The sequence below is a fragment of the Ambystoma mexicanum genome, chromosome 13, assembly GCF_040938575.1.
Source record: "Ambystoma mexicanum isolate Mex_15411 chromosome 13, UKY_AmexF1_1, whole genome shotgun sequence".
Taxonomy (NCBI): domain Eukaryota; kingdom Metazoa; phylum Chordata; class Amphibia; order Caudata; family Ambystomatidae; genus Ambystoma; species Ambystoma mexicanum.
Window position 1 is genome coordinate 328636464 of NC_090938.1, and position 21408 is coordinate 328657871.

Genomic DNA, 21408 nt, shown 5'->3' on the forward strand with positions numbered 1-21408 from the left:
GGAAGAGACACAGGACATGAGCGGGGGTGGGGGGGAGGGGAGAGACGGGGCATGAGTGGGGGGAGGGAGAGAGACACACGGGGCTTGAGCGGGGGGTGGGGGGAGGGAGAGAGACACACGGGGCATGAGCGGGGAGTGGGGGGAGGGAGAGAGACACACGGGGCATGAGCGAGGGATGGGGGGAGGGGGAGAGACACACGGGGGGTGGAGGGGAGAGAGAGAGACACACGGGGCATAAGCAGGGGGTGGGGGGAAGGGGAGAGACACACGGGACATGAGCGGGGGTGGGGGAAAGGGGAGAGACACACAGGGCATGAGCGGGGGGTGGGGGGAGGGGAGAGACACACGGGGCATGAGCGGGGGGTGGGGGGGCGGGGAGAGACACACAGGGCATGAGCGGGGGTGGGGGGAGAGACACATGGGGCATGAGCAGGGGGTGGGGGGAGGGGAGAGACACACGGGGCATGAGCAGGGGTTGGGGGGTGGGGAGAGACACACAGGGCATGAGCGGGTGGTGGGGGGAGGGGAGAGACACGGGGCATGAGTGGGGGGGTGGGGGGAGGGAGAGAGACACACGGGGCATGAGCGGGGGGTGGGGGGGAGGGGAGAGACACACAGGGCATGAGAGGGGGTGGGTGGAAGGGAAGAGACACAGGACATGAGCGGGGGTGGGGGGGAGGGGAGAGACACGGGGCATGAGTGGGGGGTGGGGGGAGGGAGAGAGACACACGGGGTTTGAGCGGGTTGTGGGGGGAGGGAGAGAGACACACGGGGCATGAGCGGGGAGTGGGGTGAGGGAGAGAGACACACAGGGCATGAGCGAGGGGTGGGGGGGAGGGGGAGAGACACACGGGGCATGAGCGGGGGTGGGGGGTGGGAGAGAGACACATGGGGCATGAGCAGGGGGAGGGGGGAGGGAGAGAGACACACGGGGCATGAGCGGGGGGTGGGGGAAGGGAGAGAGACACACGAGGCATGAGCGGGGGTTGGGGGAGGGAGAGAGACACACGGGGCATGAGCGGGGGGTAGAGGGGAGGGGGAGAGACACACAGGACATGAGCGGGGTGGGGGGAGGGAGAGACATGCGGGGGGTGGGGGGAGGGGAAAGACACACGGGGCATGAGCGAGGTGTGGGGGGAGGGAGAGAGACACACGGGGCATGAGCGGGGGTGGGGGTGAACAGGGGAGACACGGGCCATGAGGGGGGAAAAGGAGGGAGACAGACACGGAGCATGAGCAGGGGTGGGGGTGAACAGGAGAGACATGGGGCATGAGCGGGGGTAGGGCAAGGTGGGGCCTCCACCCCGCTCATGCCCTGTATCTGCCCTGCTCCAACAGTGCAAACACGGGGCATGAGCGGGTGTGGGGGGGAGAAGGGAGACACAGGGCATGAGCAGGGAGTGGGGGGAAAGGAAGACACGGGCATTAGCAGGGGGTGGGGGGAAAGAAGAGAGACACGGGGCATGAGCGGGGGTGGGTGGAACAAGAGGTCAACAAGGGGCATCATAGGAGGGGGGGACAAGAGGAAGACACGGGGCATGAGTAGGGGGTGGGAGGGAACACGAGGAAGACACAGGGCGTCAGCGAGGAGTGGGGCGACAGGAGGAAGACACGGGGCATGAGCGGGGGGTGGGGGAACAAGAGGTCAACAAGCGGCATCACAGGAGGGGGGACAAGAGGAAGACATGGGGCAAGAGTGGGGGTTGGAGGGTACAGGAGACAGACACGGGGCATGAGCGGGGGTGGGGGGCAACAGGAGACAGACACGGGGCATGAGCGGGGGGTGGGGGGAACAACAGAGAGACACGGGGCATGAGCGGGTGGTAGGGGGCAACAGGAGACAGACACGGGGCATGAGCGGGGGGTGGGGGAACAGGAGACAGACACGGGGCATGAGCGGGGGGGGGAACAGGAGACAGACACGGGGCATGAGCGGGGGGGGCCAGGAGACAGACACAGGCCATGAGTGGGGGGATGGGGGGCAACAGGAGACAGACATGGGCATGAGCGCGGGGGTGGGGGGAACAACAGAGAGACATGGGGCATAAGCAGGGGGAGGGGGGCAACAGGAGACAGACACGGGCATGAGCGAGGGGTGGGGGGAACAGGAGACAGACACGGGGCATGAGCAGGGGGGTGGGGGGAACAGGAGACAGACACGTGGCATGAGCAGGGGGTGGGGGCAACAGGAGACAGACACGGGGCATGAGCGGGGGGGTGGGGGGAGAAGGGAGACACAGGGCATGAGCAGGGAGTGGGGGGAAAGGAAGACACAGGCATTAGCAGGGGGTGGGGGGAAAGAAGGCAGACACGGGGCATGAGCGGGGGTGGGTGGAAGAAGAGGTCAACAAGAGGCATCATAGGAGGGGGGGACAAGAGGAAGACACAGGGCATGAGCAGGGGGTGGGAGGGAACAGGAGGAAGACACAGGGCATCAGCGAGGAGTGGGGGGGACAGGAGGAAGACACAGGGCATGAGCGGGGGTGGGGGAACAAGAGGTCAACAAGGGGCATCATAGGAGGGGGAACAACAGAGAGACATGGGGCATGAGCGGGGGGTGGGGGCAACAGGAGACAGACACGGGGCATGAGCGAGGGGTCGGGGGAACAGGAGACATACACGTGGCATGAGCGGGGGGTGGGGGGCAACAGGAGACTGACACGGGGCATGAGCAGGTGGGTGGGGGGGTACAGGAGACAGACACGGGGCATGAGCGGGGGGCAACAGGAGAGAGACACGGGGCATGAGCGGGGGGTGGGGTGACAGGAGACAGACACGGGGCATGAGCAGGGGGTGGGGGGAACAACAGAGACAGACACGGGACATGAGCGGGGGGTGGGGGCAACAGGAGAGAGACATGGGGCATGAGGAGCGGGGGGTGGGGGGGTACAGGAGACAGACACGGGGCATGAGCAGGGGGCAACAGGAGAGAGACACGGGGCATGAGCGGGTGGGGGGATCAGGAGACAGACACAGGGCATGAGCGGGGTGTGGGGGGGTACAGGAGACAGACGCGGGGCATGAGCAGGGGGTGGGGGGCAACAGGAGAGAGACACGGGGCATGAGTGGGGGGTGGGGTGACAGGAGACAGACACGGGGCATGAGCGAGGGGGCAACAGGAGAGAGACATGGGGCATGAGTGGGTAGGGGGAACAGGAGACAGACACAGGGCATGAGCCGGGGGTGGGGGGTACAGGAGACAGACACGGGGCATAAGTGGGTGGTGGGGGGCAACAGGAGAGAGACACGGGGCATGAGCGGGGGGTGGGGGGAACAAGAGGTCAACGGGGGCATCATAGGAGGTGGGGACAAGAGGAAGACACGGGGCATGAGCAGGGGGCAACAGGAGAGAGACACGGGGCATGAGCGGGTAGGGGAAACAGGAGACAGACACGGGGCATGAGTGGGGGGTGGGGGGTACAGGAGACAGACACGGGGCATGAGCGGTAGGTGGGGGGTACAGGAGACAGACACGGGGCATGAGCGGTAGGTGGGGGGCAACAGGAGAGAGACATGGGGCATGAGCGGGGGATGGGGGAACAGGAGACAGACACGGGGCATGAGCGGGGCTGGGGGAACAACAGAGACAGACACGGGGCATGAGCGGGGGGTGGGGGGCAACAGGAGACAGACACGGGGCATGAGCGGGGTGTGGGGGGCAACAGGAGACAGACATGGGGCATGAGCAGGGGGTGGGGGCAACAGGAGACAAATCCAACGCAAGGCTGCAGTTTCAAAGCACTGGGAAAGGCCTACTGCAGTTTAGACGGGTTTGAGGGGGATTCCTTGGTGGTTTAATGCCAATTGGAAAAGGCAATAAGAAAATCCTAAAGCATTGGGGAAAATAAGGCCATTTGATGACAATGCTTATATTAAAAGCAACTGATCAAACGCAAAATGAATGGATGGCTCAGAAGCTTACATGGGAAGCTCTTGGAAGGGCTATATGTTCCAAGGATGCCAATGCCTTCTGAAACTTAGTCATTTGGGGGATAAGAGAACGTGAGTTGGGAAGAGCAATTAAGTATGGTACAGGTAACCTGAAAGTGTGGGCCAGACACTGATGACTCGGTTTAAACCAGGGATATTTCTGGGGACTGTCTACCATGCTGGTGAATTTCTTTAGGGTGTTTAGGGAGAGGTCAGATCAGAAATGGCTAGTCTGAAAGTATGGAAGGCAATGGGTATGTACAACATAAAGAGTCACTTTTCAACTAATCCTGATATTTGGGTTATTTTATTATGTTGTTATTTGAATTTAATTTTGGGTTGGGTGTGATTCATGAGCAGGGGCTCTTCTCTGAACTATTCTGAATTTATAAGAAGGGTCTTCTCATGGCATTTCACAGGGGAGCCCAATGTAGGGAGACATTTGTGCAGGGAGGGGCGGTGATAGGTAGATTCTTGATTGGGAGGGGTGTGTGGTAAGGCTGTGTCCTGGCTTCAACTCTCTTTAACATTTTCAATAATGATGGTGAGGATTGTGTGTTGGCAGAAAGGCAGATGTATCAATGATGAGCCTAGTGGTTTCTAATCCTGTGTTTTTCTGATGAAGCTGTTCTACTTGCAAGGACAGCGAACAAACTCAGAAAGCTAATGCAAGCTTTTGAAGTATAAAGCAAGGCAAAATATCTAATTATAAACTCCTTTAAGACCAAGTTGATTATATAAGGAACAAGAAGACTGCTGACCTAACAGGTATATTTAGCCAGAGAAAGTGTTGAGTTATCCCCAGAATTCTATTAGCTGGAGGTGAGATTCTCTAAGTCAGAGTCTTGTTGCTCCCAGATTTCAAAATGCATTTCTTTGCTAAGCAATAGGTATAGGGATATTCACAGATGTTAAAGAAAGATAGGAGCTACACCCCTGTACACTCCAATATGTGTTTATCAGGCTACACAGAGGATGGGGTACTATGGTAGTGAACTCTGAGGTTGTTCTTTGTGAAATCTAGAGGTGGGCGAAACAACCTTTCTAAGTCTCCATTATTGTTCCTACAGGAGAATTTGAGGGTTAACCGGGTCAGTGAATAAACCAAGGCTAGACAACAGAGTTTGTGGCTTAGGATTTGAGACAGTGGTGAGCTGTACATTTGTGAAGTACAGCTGGTTTCGATTAGCACCCTTTCTCGGTCTGACTCCCTTCCCTACCTGTCTTGTGTCAGGGACTTGCTGGTTAAGTTGGGAAGTGAAAATCGTAGGTTAGCTCTTTAGATGACACATTTTTATCTGGTGGCTCTAGGTGCCCTTTATAGCTGTGAGACATGTTATTGTTTAACATGTATGTTGCTATTTCTTTATTTTTTCATCTTGTAGGTCTCCAGGCCCTTTAGTTGTGGTAAGGTTACTTGGTGTTTGAGTTTGTATGTTGCTATGTTTTTATTAATTTTATCTGTGATATCTGTAAGCGTTTTAGTTCCAGTAGAATTATTTGATATATGATTTTATTATATGTGTGTGTATTATTGATGATGATGATGGTGTGAACAAACACAAAGTTATTGATGTTCCTCACGCACATTGGTTGTCAACATATCAACTTCTCTTTGAAACTTATATTAGAGTGTTTTGACGTATCCCAGGACGATTTTGTGATCTCCGGGTGATATTTTCACACATCACTAGCATATGAGGAGAGAGTATATAAATTGGGCTCAACACATACCAAACTCTCTTAGTCTGTTTAGAAAGAAGGTTATCTAAGCAAGGCAAGATAATTGCAGGAAGTGCCCTCTGTTCTCAATCAATTGGGACATGGGCAGTGTTAAGCCAGCATGGGAGATCTGGCATACAAAGGATTCTTTTCACATTTTTGAACTCTTCCTACATGCTTATGTAACCCCCCTGGGGCAACAATGAAAAAATAAACAAAAGATAAAGGATCCCTGTTGCGAGAAGCTGTGTGGGGATCCTTTCACAAAAAAAGAAAAAACACTGGATTAAAGGACCTTCATGCAAGGGCTCCCTTACTCTGAAGAAAAACAAAGAACGGTTGCTTGGCATGATTGTAGTGATGTTGGGAAAAACGGTCCCAAACCATCGCACAGGAGGCTTATAAGGACATATATGGGATTTTATTGCCAGCATACAATATGCAGCAGAGAAATACAGCCAGGCCCAGTTTTTGAAACTACAGGCATTATTTCAGTAACAGCCAGTAATAGCCAGCAGGCAAGTTTTCAGAATACTTATTAAAAAAAAAAAAAGAAAAAAGAAACGTTTAGCATTGTGTGCTGCCACGTTAAAATAAAGAGGTGCATAATTTTATATTGGATGTTTCATGTGTGAAAACTGCATTAGAATACATAACTGATAAAACTCTGTACTAATTGCCTTACTAAAAAACTAATTCCAACCTCTCTAACATTATAATGCAGTTCTGTGCACAATGAAATGCATTCTATGTTTTATGCGCACAGTTTGAAATTTATTTTTCCATGAAGAGGTGCATACTAGCATATTTTCTTCATCCTGGGGAGAACAGAAATATGCAAAATGCAGTAAAGGAAAAAGAAACAGTTGCGTTGCAAATAAAGTCTTCATTGTCTTGAAAAACGAAGGCTGGCACAGAGCACATTCTTTTTGACCTGATTAGTAGGGATTGTAGGTGGATAAGCCATGTCAACAGAGGGCTGAATTAGAATTTTCTTAAGGAATGAGGAGAAGGGAGGTGGCAGTTCGTGCTGGGACCAGGAGACGGACGGTGCCATATCTGTTGAACTACATGTGGGTTGAGTGCTGGCTATGAATCTAATCAGTTGGCTGCTCCCCAAACATACGAAGGAGTTTTGTAAATACAAGGAAATATTGAGGCTGAGTACCACAAAAGGAAATACACCAATCACAGGTTAGAAAGATTCACAGATCTTTTATTCTGCACAGTTACAAAGAAACACAGATAGCTATCTGGCTCTCAACACCCCGCAATGAGTACCAGCCCGTCAAAGAGAGGAGAGAGAGTGCTGGACATCTAAACATTCATGCCTGTATACATTTCTGAGTAATATTGTCCAGCCCCTCTTCGTGTTAATAATCTGCGGTCTTTAGTTTGTGCCTAGTTCATATTCAGTTCATACAATAATTTGCAAAGGATTACATACGTTTGTATTTCCGCGGTGATACAATGACAGTGTATGTTCACAAATCCTACAACAAGCATCATTTACAACTATCTCACAATTGAGTTCGGCCTGTGTCCACACTTGGCATTTGCACTTCATTGTCCCAGATGTGTATTCGTGGATTAGTCTTGTGAGTGGAGACAATGCTAGGACAACAGCTCATGCTCAGTAAAAGGCCTCATTACCCAGTCTAAACAGTCGGCTTTTGGGCAGTCTAACCATTAATAGAATTCAAAGGTCGACAGGCTTGGTTGCAAGTTCAAAACACAGTCCACCATTTTAGAACAGAGAATATACGAACAGAAATCAAAATGGCGGATTATTCTAAAATGGCGGTGAAGTCGATCCAAAATCAGAACTTTGCAATGTGGGTTTTCCACATAGAGCGACTAGGCTTAGGCCAATATAAATGAAAAGGAGGCATAATATGATTTCCGTTTAACAAACCCTCCTTTTGGCCTAAGCCAAGTGCTTAACTAAAAACGAGTTGCTTTACAAGTAATTCCACGTTTCAATGTCCATACATCCTGATTCACATTCATCAGATATATCAATCACCATAAGATCTGCGGCGAAAATTTCCTTCATCACAAATTTGTTGGTCATTCTTCCCGATGCGTGTACCTTTCGTCCTAACGTTCCTATAGTCTGTGCACAACATCCCCCTAACATTGAAATTATGGCAGGAAGACATTGTATACAGCAACAGCAGAACAACAGAATACCCAGAATTATCAATCAGACCGAGAGAAGCTTTCATCCCCAAGATCGTAACAAGTCCCAGAACCAAGTACTAAGATCCCAGTTTCCCTCGGGAACATATACTTCTCAGGACGTGCACATTTTGTCTTTCCTTAAAGATGGTTGGGGAGGAATCTGGTAAGAAAACACAGCAAGCGGACCCCACTAATTTGCATACTCCACCATGCTCAGCCAAGATGACGTCTAATACCATCCAGTTTTGTAGTGCCACTAATCTGATTGCCTTTTGCTCTAGATATGTCAGTGGTCCGGTTGATGGTTTTCTCTAGTACTCTTGCTAGTCTCCTGATATCTTCGGAATTCATGATCTGCCCCCAAAAAGGTACAAAGGATTTTGCTACATCGCCCAGAACTTGTGACAGAGTATCACGATTCTCGTCCCGCCTAAGATGAGCCCTAGAGATTTCAATGGTACTAGCTACATATACCCCAGGTAGCAGAATTCCCAAATAACAAGTTACTTGCCAATCCCTAGGTAGCCATGAATAATCTTCATTACCGCAAACAAAGTAGACAGGTTCACCTACATACAAAGGTCTGTCCTCACTGGTCAAGTTTGCAACACTAGTACAACCATTGAAATCGCCCATTGACTGAGTACCATTCCTTTGTATGCAGAAAGAAACTGAGTTGGAGCTATGGTTAACAGTGTAGGAAGGTGGCGTGGCATCCCTATTACCTATGGGAGCCATCTTAAAAGAAATCAGAGATTGAAAAGGTCCGGACAGTCTATCAGCAGGCCTAATAGAAGCAACATTGAGCTTTCACCTATTTGCGAAGAGTGAGCATCCCAGAGGCGTTAGGACTTGCCTTTCAAATTAGTTCAAATTCGTCCCAAAAAAGTTCCCTGAGATGCTATCATTCCATCGGCTAAAAAATAGTGCCTGTAGAGAAGCATAACATGCAGTAGTTAAAGGCAAAGGATGAATATACCAGCCCAACCCTTTTTCCCCATGTTGTGGTAAATGGGAGAAAATCCAGCAGTTTGTCCTATTCAAAATGGCATGAGTTGCATTCATTATAAGCAGTAATGTATTATTATGATAGCTTTGTCTATGTTGAGAGTCTCTAGGAGATAGAGTATGCAGGTGCACGAAAGGTGTAGATATAGTAGGAACACTCTCAGTAGGCAAGAATATTTCAGCTAGGTGTACCTCTTCGATATACCAAAATCCAAAAGCAATCAATACAGTAAGACTGTTTAACGCAATTACAAGAAGACAATACATCTTTAAAGACATCGTCCAATGTCATTGTTGGCCACACGATTATTAGATTGTTCCGCACGAGTAGGGACGATAGCAGGCATCGTTCCTTGAAGCTCTTTTCCGAAAAAGTTCCTGCGAAAATCTCTGTAGTCCATTTGCTGGTGATCTCCTGATCACATGGTTTCATAGTCTTTCCCAGTCCCCAGCCACCTACTTTCCTTAAGTGCAAAAGGAGTGGCAAAGGACAAGCTCTGTGGTTGTTCCCCTGTGGGCACAGTCGTATTTGTGCAGTGAGACTAGTGCCGTAGATGCAGATTGTACCTTGTGACTCCTGGTACTGCGTGATCTGCGAACAGTGTGTCGTTGCTTCCTGACGGAAGTGATGAATTTGCAGCAGAACCAGACAAGGATGCAAAAGGATCTGTAGGAGAGTGTGGAGATGAAGCAGCAGTTTCCCCAGGCCCTGCAGGCTCAGGGAGTGTCTCCAAAGCACTCTCAGTGCTGCTCAATGCTGAATGATCACTGGGAACAAAGCAAGTAAGTTTCTCCTTATTTTCTTTGTCGTGTGGCAAAGGGAAAGGTATCCTCTTGACATGCGAAGCATGGATCCATTGTCTCTATCCAACTACTCGTACGGCAGTCTGTGTGACAAATAGGAGCTGGAAAGGCCCTCTCCAGCGCGGTGCGAGACTGGATGCTCTCTCAAATGACTTTGTGAGCACCCAGTCGCCGGGTCAAAGTCTGTGACCTGGCCCCTCGTATTTAACTGGGAGGGCTTCTCGCACCTGTTGATAAATCAAATACAAGTTTTGAGTTAACCGATCACAGTATTCAGAAAGAAGTGCTCCACATCTCTTAAATATCTAGACTTGGGGATGTTCCAAATTTTAGCTGGCCTCCCCATAATAATTTCATAAGGGGAGAGCCCAGTCCTAGTCTGTGGGGTCATGCACATTAAAAGGAGAGCTATTGGTAAGGTGTCAGGCCATTTCAAATTGGTGCCGGTGCAAACCTTAGCAATTTTATTTTTCAGAATACCATTGTGAAATTCTACAAGTCCATCACTTTGAGCATGTCTAGCCGAATGAAACCGTTTATGTATCTGCAACCCTGCGCATACTTGCAGAATAACAGCAGCGATAAAATGTGGACCATTGTCCGACCAGATGACCCTTGGCAAACCAAACTTAGGAAAATATTCCTTAAGCATGGTTTTCGCCGTCGTCATTGCTGTGGCATCTTTTACAGGAAAGGCTTCAACCCATTTACTAACGGCACACATAACAACCAAAACGTATTTCAGATTATTACAATGCTCCATTTCAATAAAGTCAAAGTGAATTACCTCAAAAGGGAAAGAAGGTGGACCAAAGCTACCCTTGGTGTCAATGTGCCCTTTCCCACATTGTGCTGTAGACAGACCATGCAACTCTGGACAAAACGCTCAGCAGTTTTTGGGATGTTAACATTCACTCAGACAGTTTGTAACATTTTGCAAATTTTCCTAGCGCATATATAATTGGGACCATGAGCCATTGAAACCATCATAGTGATGTACGTGTCTGGCAGCATCCATTTTCCCTCTAAGTTATCAACCCAGCACCCATCATCATCTAACTTTGCCAAGCCTTCAGCCCATTGCTTAGTTTCTTCTAGAGTTCCATCTGCTTGGATATTAATGTTAATCGTGCGGAAGTCAGATGTTGTGTTTGCGTTCTATTTAATAGAACATCTACAGAGTGAGGTACCAACAAGGTTAAAGCATGGCCTAGGACCATAACCTTGCTCTGTTTTACAGACGCAGCAGCAGCAGCAAAAGCTCTCAGACATCGCGGCAAAGTCCATGCAACAGGATCAAGGGTGGAGGAAAAGTAACCGCATGGCCTATTCTTCCCCCCATGTTCCTGCGTTAACACAGCCAAAGCACATCCATCACGTTCATGCACATACAAGTCAAAGGCCTTTTCATAATTTGGTGTGCCCAAAACCGGTGCTGAACACAGTGCGGTCTTGAGCAAATCAAAAGCTTTCTGGTGTTCCAAGTTCCACGGCAATGGCAAAGAAATGCCCTTCTTTGTCAACGCCAACATTGGTTTGATCATTACTGAAAAGTTCGGGATCCACTGCCTACAGTAAGATGCCATTCCTATCAAGGATCTGACTTCCTTCTGTGTATTTGCGACAGACATGCTAGAAATTATTTTAATTTGTTCATGTGTCAATCTTCTTCCCTCCTTTGACAGGAGATAGCCTAAATAGGCGACCTCCTGTCGACAATATTGAAACTTTTTCAGTGAAGCTTTATGTCCATGTTTTGCTAGATGAATAAGCAATAACACAGTGCCTTTCTTCCAAGCACTTTCCGAATCTGCAGCCAAAAGAAGATCATCGACATATTGTAGCAATGTACAAGTAGAAGGCAATTCAAGTGTATCGAGCGGCTCTTTCAAAGCCCTACTATAGATACTTGGACTCTCTGTGTACCCTTGTGGCGCACGGGTGAAAGTAAACGAGCGTCCCCCTAGGGTAAACACGAACAAATATCTACTATTCTTGTGTATAGGAATGCTAAAGAAGGCATTCTTAAGATCTACAACACTGAAATGAGTAGCAAACGCTGGAATCATCGTTAGTATAGTCGTTACATCAGGCACAATTGGAAATTGTGGAGCAACAATCTTATTGATAGCGCGTAAATCGATAACAAAACAGAAAGGAATTGCATTATCCTTTTTTATACACAGGTAAATGTCAATTACCCCACGGTGTACAAAATCGGAAACTATACATTTCAAAGCTTGCTCACCAACAACCGAAATTTTATACTGTGGAAAACATGGCAACAATACTCCTGGATTCAAAATGATTTTAACAGGCTCAATCTGTAAAACAATGACATCATTGTCATCAATCACCCATAAACACTCCAGAACTGCACTAAATTCTAGCGGCAAAGGTTTACTCAGAAACTGTGAGGTAGAAGATTGCTCTGGTGAAATCGTCAAATGCACTCCACCCGAAGAACAATGAATTACTGCATTTAATTCCTTCAACAGATTCAACCCCAGCAAATTCTCACCACAGTTTGATGTCAAAAGAAATGGACAGTGATCCGTGAATGGTCCCAGTGAAGTCGGTACCGGCAAAGCAACCGGTCTAACCACTGATGTACTAGAAAACCCTACAGAAGCATTAGTTTGCCCTGACAGTGGAATGTCTGGAACCCGTGAATGGTCAATTGAACACTCTGTGCTCCTTTATCTATCAAAAATAGATGTTTCCTATTTCCCACTATCATTTCAACGTAGGGACCTTTCTGATTAATGGGAAAAGGTGTTGGTTCCAAACCCTGCTTCGGGCAATCCTAGTGAAACAATATATCATCAAAGGGAAGGTCTTCCGAGAGATAAGCAGTAGAAGGATGATCAAAAATGTTTCTATTATCCATACTCGATGGCTGATTGTCTTGCAAAAAAGACTACAAATTCTGAGAAAATTGGCTTCTGTCAGGTCCCCCTGCCCCAGGGCAGCCTCTGGATCGTCTCCTTATTATACCATGGACCTCATTAGGACTCTGGCGCTAAACCATGGTGCTATTAGCACCATGGTCCATGGCGGAGTCCGCCATGGCGGAATGGGGAATTACCACCCCATTCCGAGATTGGTGGGGCTGTAATTCCCCATGCCGCCATGGCCCTTCCCCATTCCCATTTTTGCCCCATAGGGCTCAATGGGAATGGGGAAGGCGCTAATTACGGTACCGCAAATTGCGGTACCGTAATTAGCACCAAGGTCCCTTTGCGGGTCCCTACTTTAACGGCTGGTACCGCAAAGGGACTTCGTAATTAGGCGCTAAGTGTTTAATGGCACCACAGCCTTTTACGGCGCCGTTAAACAGTTAGCGCCTGGGTCATTATGAGGCCCCATATGTGTTATTTGACCTCTGTTGGAGGATCAGGGATTGTGCTCGCCAATGACCCTCTTGTCGGCAATAAGCACATTGGTTCACATGTACAGGATCCAACGGCACATTACCTTGTGGAACATACTTCCCTTGAACTGTGTATTACCCCCTCTAGGTCCTCTAACAATCTGTTGCAACAACACCTTAGTTTTCAAGTCTCCCTTTTTCTTTTCAATGCTTTCCTTCTCATTATTGACTTGGTTTTCATAATACTGAGCCATATGCAACACTTCATACTGAGACTTAGCTTGCCAAGCGCTCTCAGAAGTCATAATTTGCAACTGGATATCAGGTAACAATCCAAGCACAAATCTGTCCACAAATAATAATTTTCTAGACTCCGTGCTTAAATCTTGTCCACTAAAGTCTGAAAATACTTGTTCAAACCGATTAAAGAATTCAGTAGCACCCTCAGATTTTCCTTGGTTACAAGCAGTAAGTTTGTCCCAGACAATGCTTCTCTCAGGAATTAAGGCTTTCAGTTTTGTCACTATTCTATCAGGTAAAGTCAGTATCATCTGTGGTGGCCTCTCACCAGCTTTCCTTTCTCTATCTTGCCTACCCAAATTATGCCATGTGTCCCCTAACCCTGGTACATCGTCTCCTGTCCTAATCTGTTTCCATAAATCGGCAGGTAGGAGCACAGGAAATAGCAAATCTATATCACCCAAAGTGAATACTGACGACTGCAAGACAGATTACATTTCTTTATAAAACCCTGTCGGATTCTTCCTAATATCTGGGATAGATTGTCTAATGGCATTCACCTCCTGTCTTGAGAACGGGACATGAACAAACTGTGATACATAATGTGCATCAATGTCATAGGCGGCTGTACCTGTTGCAGCATTAGCCGGAACCTCAACTTTAGGGACAAATGTCGGAGGAACCTCTCTCATAGGCAACTTAGACGTAGGCAACTCCGAACGCTTACTGAGCAACAGAGCTAAATCGAGCGCTAAAGCAGCTAAAGAAGTGTCAGACGAAAAAGCTCTCTTATAGATATTTAATAATTCTGCGGGACAACAAATCTTTCTTTTTATACATTCACCCTGCAGGTATTCTACCATTACCTGTATCACTTTCCTCTGCATTTTTTGCGTATACTGACTATACGTGTCATATACTTCTACGGGAGATATTGACATGTCCGAAATCCATCTAATTGCATCTCTTGTGCAAATTCGTGTTTCTTCACTCATCGATTTACAAAGAGGAAGGAACTGTTTCTGTACAAACATAACGCCCAAACTATCACCATCTATTTCTTCATTTTGTAACCTTTCTAACTCCCTTTTATACTCAAAAACCCTCTCATGCCAGCAAGCAGAGATCCTCGTCATTGGCACACCATCACCTTCCTTTCCCCTCACTCTCTGGCTGGGCTCCCTTGGCCCTCCTCCTATTCCCACCTGCGAGGCCAAGAACCTTGGTGTCACCTTTGATTCCACACTCTCCTTCTCTGCCCACATCGCTGATGTATCAAAAAAGTCAAACCTCCTACTGCACCTCCTCAGAGGTATTCTTCCTTTCCTCTCATTCCCCCAGATGCTCACTGTCTCCCAAGCTCTGGTTCTCTCTAAGTTGGACTATTGCAACAGCCTCTTTCTTAATCTACCTGCCTCTACTCTCCGCCCTTTACAACTTATCCAGAACAGGACTGCGAGACTTGTCCTTGGCCTTAAGCCCTGGGATCGCATCTCTCCAGCTCTGAAATCTCTCCATTGGCTCCCAGTGGATGCAAGGATTAATTTGAAAACCCTCTGCATTGTCCACAAGGCTTTCTGGGGCCTGGGTCCCACATACCTTCAGCTATCCCTCCGCAAATACCTCCCATCTCGAGCACTCCACTCCTCTACCTCTAACTCCCTCAGGGTCACGTTTCTCAAAGAAACGAGCTGGGAGTAGATCTCTGTCTTCGGCTGGGGCCTCCCTCTGGAAAAGCCTCCCAGCCACTCTAAAACTTGAGGAGAACCATCTCCGGTTCCAGAAGCACCTCAAAACTTTCCTCTTTGCTTCTGCCTTCTCCTCCCCTCTCTCCTGTTGATTCTACTCTCCCTCAGCACCATGCACCTGGCCACATTCTGTCCTCTGGGCCCAGGTACCTGCTCATCTTGCCACCCTCATGCACTGCCTCCGGGCCACCCCCTGCATTGGGGTATGTATCTGTACCCACAAAGCCCTCCCCTTTTCTTCCTGCACTTTCAGACCTACATGGCCCGCTTCCACAAACCCAGCACTTGGCACTTGCTGGCTGCACTCCCAATGTTTGTTGCCTTTTTATTTATTGTTTTATTATTATTTCTGTTTTTTCCTTCTCACTCCGCACTCTCCTTTTGTTCCCCCTTCCATGCACATCTCCCCCTTCTCCCTCTACCCTGCACTTGCACGTTTTCAATGTCACTGGGCCTAGTAAGATAGTTGTTTTTGTTCTCCCCTGTTCCCCTTCCCTTGCCTTGTCGCGCTCTGAAACACTTGTGTATGAACGCGATAGAAATAAAATATCAATATCATTATCAACATGCTCATATACTTTCTCCGCAGTATCTCTTGAAAAAGCTAAAACATTCAGATCCTTCAACCCTTGTGGGGTATCTACATTGTTCAGTCTGTTCCACATTACGGTTAAATGGATTCCCATACCTTCAATAAAGACATTTTTCTCAGGAAGACTTTCTAAATTAGAGAGTGTAACTAAAACAACAGATTTTTCACCTTTCTCCATACATTGTCTAGCCCATGCATTCAAGTCTCTCTTTCTCTCTTTAGAAACTGTATTACGAGTTACAATTTTTGATTCAACACCCACTCCCTTATCAACTACAAGCGGAGCAGAACCGCTTGGAAAAGGATGTGTAGACAAATCCTGTACAACAGGCAGTGGAGATGCTATTACTGGAACCAAAGACAAATCTACTGGGACCACAACAGTCAGTAAAGGTGGTGGTACAGGCGGAGGAACAACAATAGGAAACGGAGAAATAGCTAGCGGCGGAGGAGCAATAAGAGGAGCAATAGGAGGAGTAATAAGAGGAGCAGGAATTACTACAGGAGGAGGAGCAACAGCAGGAAGAGGTAAATCTATAGGAATAGGTACATAAGGAGGTGGTGCAGTGGCACCAGGCCTACGTTCATTTAAAAGCTAATCAATCAATTCATTTGATGCATGAAAGTCTTTAGACAGATATATTTTCTGTACACCAAGTTGAAAAGCCCTATCCATATTTCTAACAGACTCTTACTGTTTTTGTTGGTCATATAATAATGCCTTTTTGGCGTTTGACGTATGTCGACGTGCATGTTTCTCTTCACTTTTAAGCTGCTGCATAGCTTCTTTCTATCCAATTTTGTAATACATCAAATGCTGCAGGTCTAGCTTTTTTCTTTAACAATATAGATTCTAAATACTCTATATGGGAAATCTGAAAGCTACCATTGATTGGCCACTGAAGTTCGGAAGCATGTCTAGTTTGTCTGTGCCAAATATCATTAAATACTATGCTACCAATGCCGTAGTTACAGTACATAGTACATGTCGGCGACCCCTCCTGTGGTGCCGGACGGCCAAATTCCAAAGATTGTCTGTCTCTGCGGAATAACGCCCTGGAACAGGCAGACAATTTCCCAGGCATGTCAAATTACTGGTGTTACCTGGCAATAATTGTGCTTGCGAGGACAATGCGCCAAAATCAAATATCAGGATACTTAGGAATCGGGGCACGACTCAACTGATCAAAGAACTAAGGGAGGTCCGATTGGATTACTAAAGACAACAAAGGACCCTCGTGGTTGGTGATTTCGGAAAAACTGCCCGCCTCGATTTATGGACCCTCGTCAAGATGCCGTCTCGGACAACAAGCTCACCATCCAGGGATTGGGTAGAGCAGTACTGTTGAGGTGTTGCGTCTCATCCAAGAAGGGGCCCCCTTTCTCACCGTCCGATCCCGGTCCGATTGCCGCGTCAACACTTCAACGAGATGGCATCAATCTTGAGGGTCCCTATTCGGGCGCCATCTGTAAATACAAGGAAATATCGAGGCTGAGTACCACAAAAGGAAATACACCAATCACGTGCTAAAAAGATTCACAGATCTTTTATTCTGCAGGGAGTTAAAAAAATACTGTATGTTTATTTTTCTCTCTATATTCAAGGTGAAGATAAATTTGTTTTTATAATATGCCTTCTTGTTTCTGTTTTTATTTTATATCTTGCAGGTGATGCTGTAACAATCATGTGGTAAGATGTTTTGCAGTTTGTAATTGTCATCTCTTACAGAATGCAGATAAAAAAAAACAGAGTCTTTGGTGTCATTCATGCATCTGTGAATCATTTATATAGGGGAAGCACAGAGATGATGTTTATATCAGAGCAGTAGTGCATTTACCAATTTACCACTGTAGTTAAGATAGCAAGCAAGGTAGAAAGTTGTGTGGAAGCGTTGCGTGTGATTCCTCCTTTGCATGCCTAAAAGAAGGAGTGTCAAATTAGACGCATAGATTACTGCATGTACATAAGCCAGTAATACCAGCCACACACAATAGGTGGCACTATGAATAAACTCATTGGGTTCATTGAAGTGTCATAAGTCTAGGGGCTATCTACAGGCGACTAAAAGACATTCTAATAGAAAGGAAAGGTTTGTTTTATGATGGGGTTGTAGTATGAAAAAGTACATGCTCACCACTATACCACAGGAATAAGACAATTCTGAAAATACCACAAAGTAGATACCACTAACATTACCACCAATATAAGCTAACAATATATAGTCACTAAAATAGAGTGATACCAAACCCACTCTAAATGTAAGGCCTATTTACCGCCAATTTACCACCAACATTTTTACGGTAGGAAAAATTCTGCCAAATCCGAATTTACCCCAATAAAACAATGGGCCTCATTACGACCCAGGCGTTAAGGGTTAACGCCGTCGTTAACCCTTAACGCCTATTCTGATTTTAACGGCTGCTTTTAGCAGCCGTTAAAATCCATGGCGCTAACCCGCCATGATGCTAATTACGCCACCGTAATTTACGGTGGCGTAATTAGCGCCTTCCCCACTCCCATTATGCCCTATGGGGCAAAAATGGGAATGGGGAAGGGAAAATGGGAAATGGGGATTTACCGCCCCACTCACCTTGGAATGGGGCGGTAAATCCACCATCCACCATGGTGTAAACGTGGGTAAAGTTGGCGTACTTAGCGCCTGGGTCGTAATGACCCCCAATATCTCTTACAGCTTGAGAGGTGCTCCACTCAGTGCATGTCAACACCGTTTCCTTAGCCTTTGAATTGGCACTTCTCTGACAGGCAGAGGAGTGCCGAATATGACTGAAACCTCCCCAGGGATCCTCTGGTCATGCTGGGCCCCAGGCACATTAATTACCTGCACTGTCCCCGGCCACAGTGCCCAATGTTACAGCCTCCCAGGGCACATATGCTCTTTAAACAGGGTTGCTGCCTACCAAGCAGCCTGCCAGGAATCCACGGGCAGCACCTGGCAGACACAAACCGGTTTGAGGAGGTTTGTGGGCACCCACAGGTGCTGCAATCAATGCCAGGTTGCACCTGGTAAACACAGCCCGACAAACAAGTTTAAATAGACTCCTCCATGATGTGGGTGATTGCTTTGCTGCATCTGAAATAAGCAGCTCAGCCAAAAAGGACTTTAGGCCACTCACACACACTGCTGCTGTCTGCTTGCCAGTGGAACACCCTGCCTGCTAAATACATTTCAGTACAGAAGAAGAGAACCGACATTAAGAACAGCAGCACGGAATTTGGGATAGCCATGGACAGGCTTTCTCCAAAGTAAGGCATTTACATATCATCATCATCATCATATTGTTTATTGCAGAAAAAATAGAAATTGCATAAAACAAACAATTCAGTTCATAATCATACATAACACCATGAAGCTAAAAGGATAAGACAAAAGCAGTTGGGAATGACATGATTAAAATAGCACATGCTTCCCTCTAATTTTTAGCGTTTGACAAATGTATGACAGTGAGGCTCAGCCAATAAAAGAAGAATTAACACTTAATAAGAAACACATAAAGCTGGGCAACACTGTGTAAAACCAGTTCCTCTTTAAGCCATACAAATTGTTATTTTCCTGGTGTGCGTATATCCCAGACAAATAAAGGAAATGCAGAAGGTCTTCACTTGGAGCAGAGCAAAAAAGACAATATTCTTCAACTGGTGTACTTGGCCATGCTGCAGTTACTGCTCTTAGTGGAATACAGTTAAAACATACCCATGTCACAATAATTGATCTATTAGTTTATCATTTCATAAAAGATAATCCTGAATCCTATTATCTACAAATAAAATGAATCTACAGTTAAACGTTTTTGACAATTCCAACTCTCTGTTGTCTATGACAGATATTTTAAACACATTTTATAGTCATTGTATGTGGACTGATTTAACAGAGAGGGTGTCATGAACCGCCAATTGCGTCCATTCTGGACATCGGGGTCCCTGACCCATAGAGGACTGAATTCCGTGATCCTTCCAACATGGCCGTTTGGTGCGGAACGCAGCTTGCCAGCCTTTATGCGCTACGTTCAACTTCCTACAAACCAGTCACGCCCTGTGGCGCTGCGCGTCTCAACGCTACCGCTCAGTGTAGTCAGACATGTGTCACAGGAGTTCGCTCGGGGCTTCCTTCCGAGTCCTGTTTCCTGATTCCTTAAATTCACTTCCTTTTCTATTTTCCCTTCCTCAAACTTCTCTACTAAGCATTCTTCCTGGATCTTCTCCTGTGCTCGGGTCACGGCGTTCCGTGCCTCCGAGTTTAGACATTGTTTCCTTCCTGGTTCCCGGTCCTGGATATTTGAACGCTACTTGGCGTAGGACTGCTATCCTCATGCTGGAATCCGAAAACCTGCACACGGGCCTGTACAAATCCCAGACTGTGCGAAAGAACACATCCAAGAAAATCGCAAGCAAGGAGAAACAGGTGAGAAGGGGAGAAACTTGTGACAGATTGAGATGCCTTAAAACCGCTACAAATACAGAGATGGAAGCCGCGGTTAAAGACCTCATGCAAGGTATGCAGGAATTAACCACTGAAGTCCAGAATCTTAAGGCAGAGAATGCAGCATTAAAGCAGCGTGTCCTGTCTCGTGACTCTGCAGCCAAAGAAAGTGTCTTGTTGGGAGGAGTAGTGGACAAATACGATGGCTCTTCAAAGACCCTCTGTGCCTTCCTTGATTCATGTTTGGTGCATTTTAACTTCAAGCCATACTACTTTTCCACCCCAAGAGCAAAGGTGGGATTCATGATCTCACATCTCACTGGTATCGCCCGACCTGGGCACCGCCCCTAGTCAATTCGGGTGACGCACTCCTGGATGATTATGATGGGTTTGTGGAAGCCCTAAAAGCCATGTTTGATCACCCAGAGCTTGTTAACAGCTCTCAAGAAAGATTACTTGAATTTCAAAAAGGATCCCAGGATATGCATACTTATGTTACCTGCTTTAAACAACTAGTAAACGAGGCTGATTGGTCCAAGAAGCCAGCTTCACCCTCTTTCGAAGAGGCCTAAATGAAGAAATAAAGGATGAGTTAGCCAGGGTAGCGCGCCCAAGCTCCTACCAAGCCCTCATGGACCTCTCCCTACAAATCGATTTTCGGATCCAGGAAAGAAAGGCAGAGAAAAGAAAGTCTAAGACAACCTCCCAAAAGGCTGCCATAGACCACACATACAAACCAGAGCCCGCTGCATCTCCAACCTCGGACCCAGAACCCATGCAACTAGGGGCCTTCCGTGGACCCATTACCCCACAAGAAAGTATGCGTTGGATTCATACTGGGCTGTGCATGTACTGTGCCTCCGATAAATACATTGTGAGAGAGTGCCCTATCACTCCACCATGGCTTTCAGGAAAAGCCAGCTCCTGATCCTAAGTGTGGCACATTTTCGGGAGAAAGAAGTCTGCTCCTCATCAATTCCTTCCTTGAACTCTCCTGGACAAAACAATCTTGTGATTCTACAGGCATTCCTATCGCCTTCTAAAAAAGAATCCTACCCCATCCTGGCATTAGTGGACTGTGGAGCCATGGGCATATTCATAGATCATGATTGGGTCACTAGTCATAATATTCCCCACGAAACACGAGAGACTATGCAACATGTTGAAGCCATTGATGGGAGACCCTTATCGTCTGGACCCATAACCCTTCAAACCAAAGAGATTCTTCTTTCAATAAACCACCACCAAGAGAGGATTAAATTTGATATCATAAGATCTGCCCACTACCCTATGGTTCTAGGCATGCCCTGGCTACAGAAGCACAACCCCTACATCAATTGGGCAGCAGGCTCCTTGTTTCTTGGTTCA

At 47.2% G+C, this 21408-nt stretch overlaps 1 protein-coding gene across 1 annotated transcript in view; it reads left to right on the top strand.

Moving 5' to 3' along the window:
- Positions 1-20612, top strand: part of LOC138520338 (aldehyde dehydrogenase 1A1-like) — a 136130-nt gene extending 115518 nt beyond the window's left edge. The window contains exon 3 of the mRNA XM_069632764.1: positions 20328-20612. Within this exon, the coding sequence (XP_069488865.1) occupies positions 20328-20612 (285 nt within the window). The remainder of the gene's footprint in view (positions 1-20327) is intronic.
- The last annotated feature ends 796 nt before the right edge of the window (positions 20613-21408 follow it).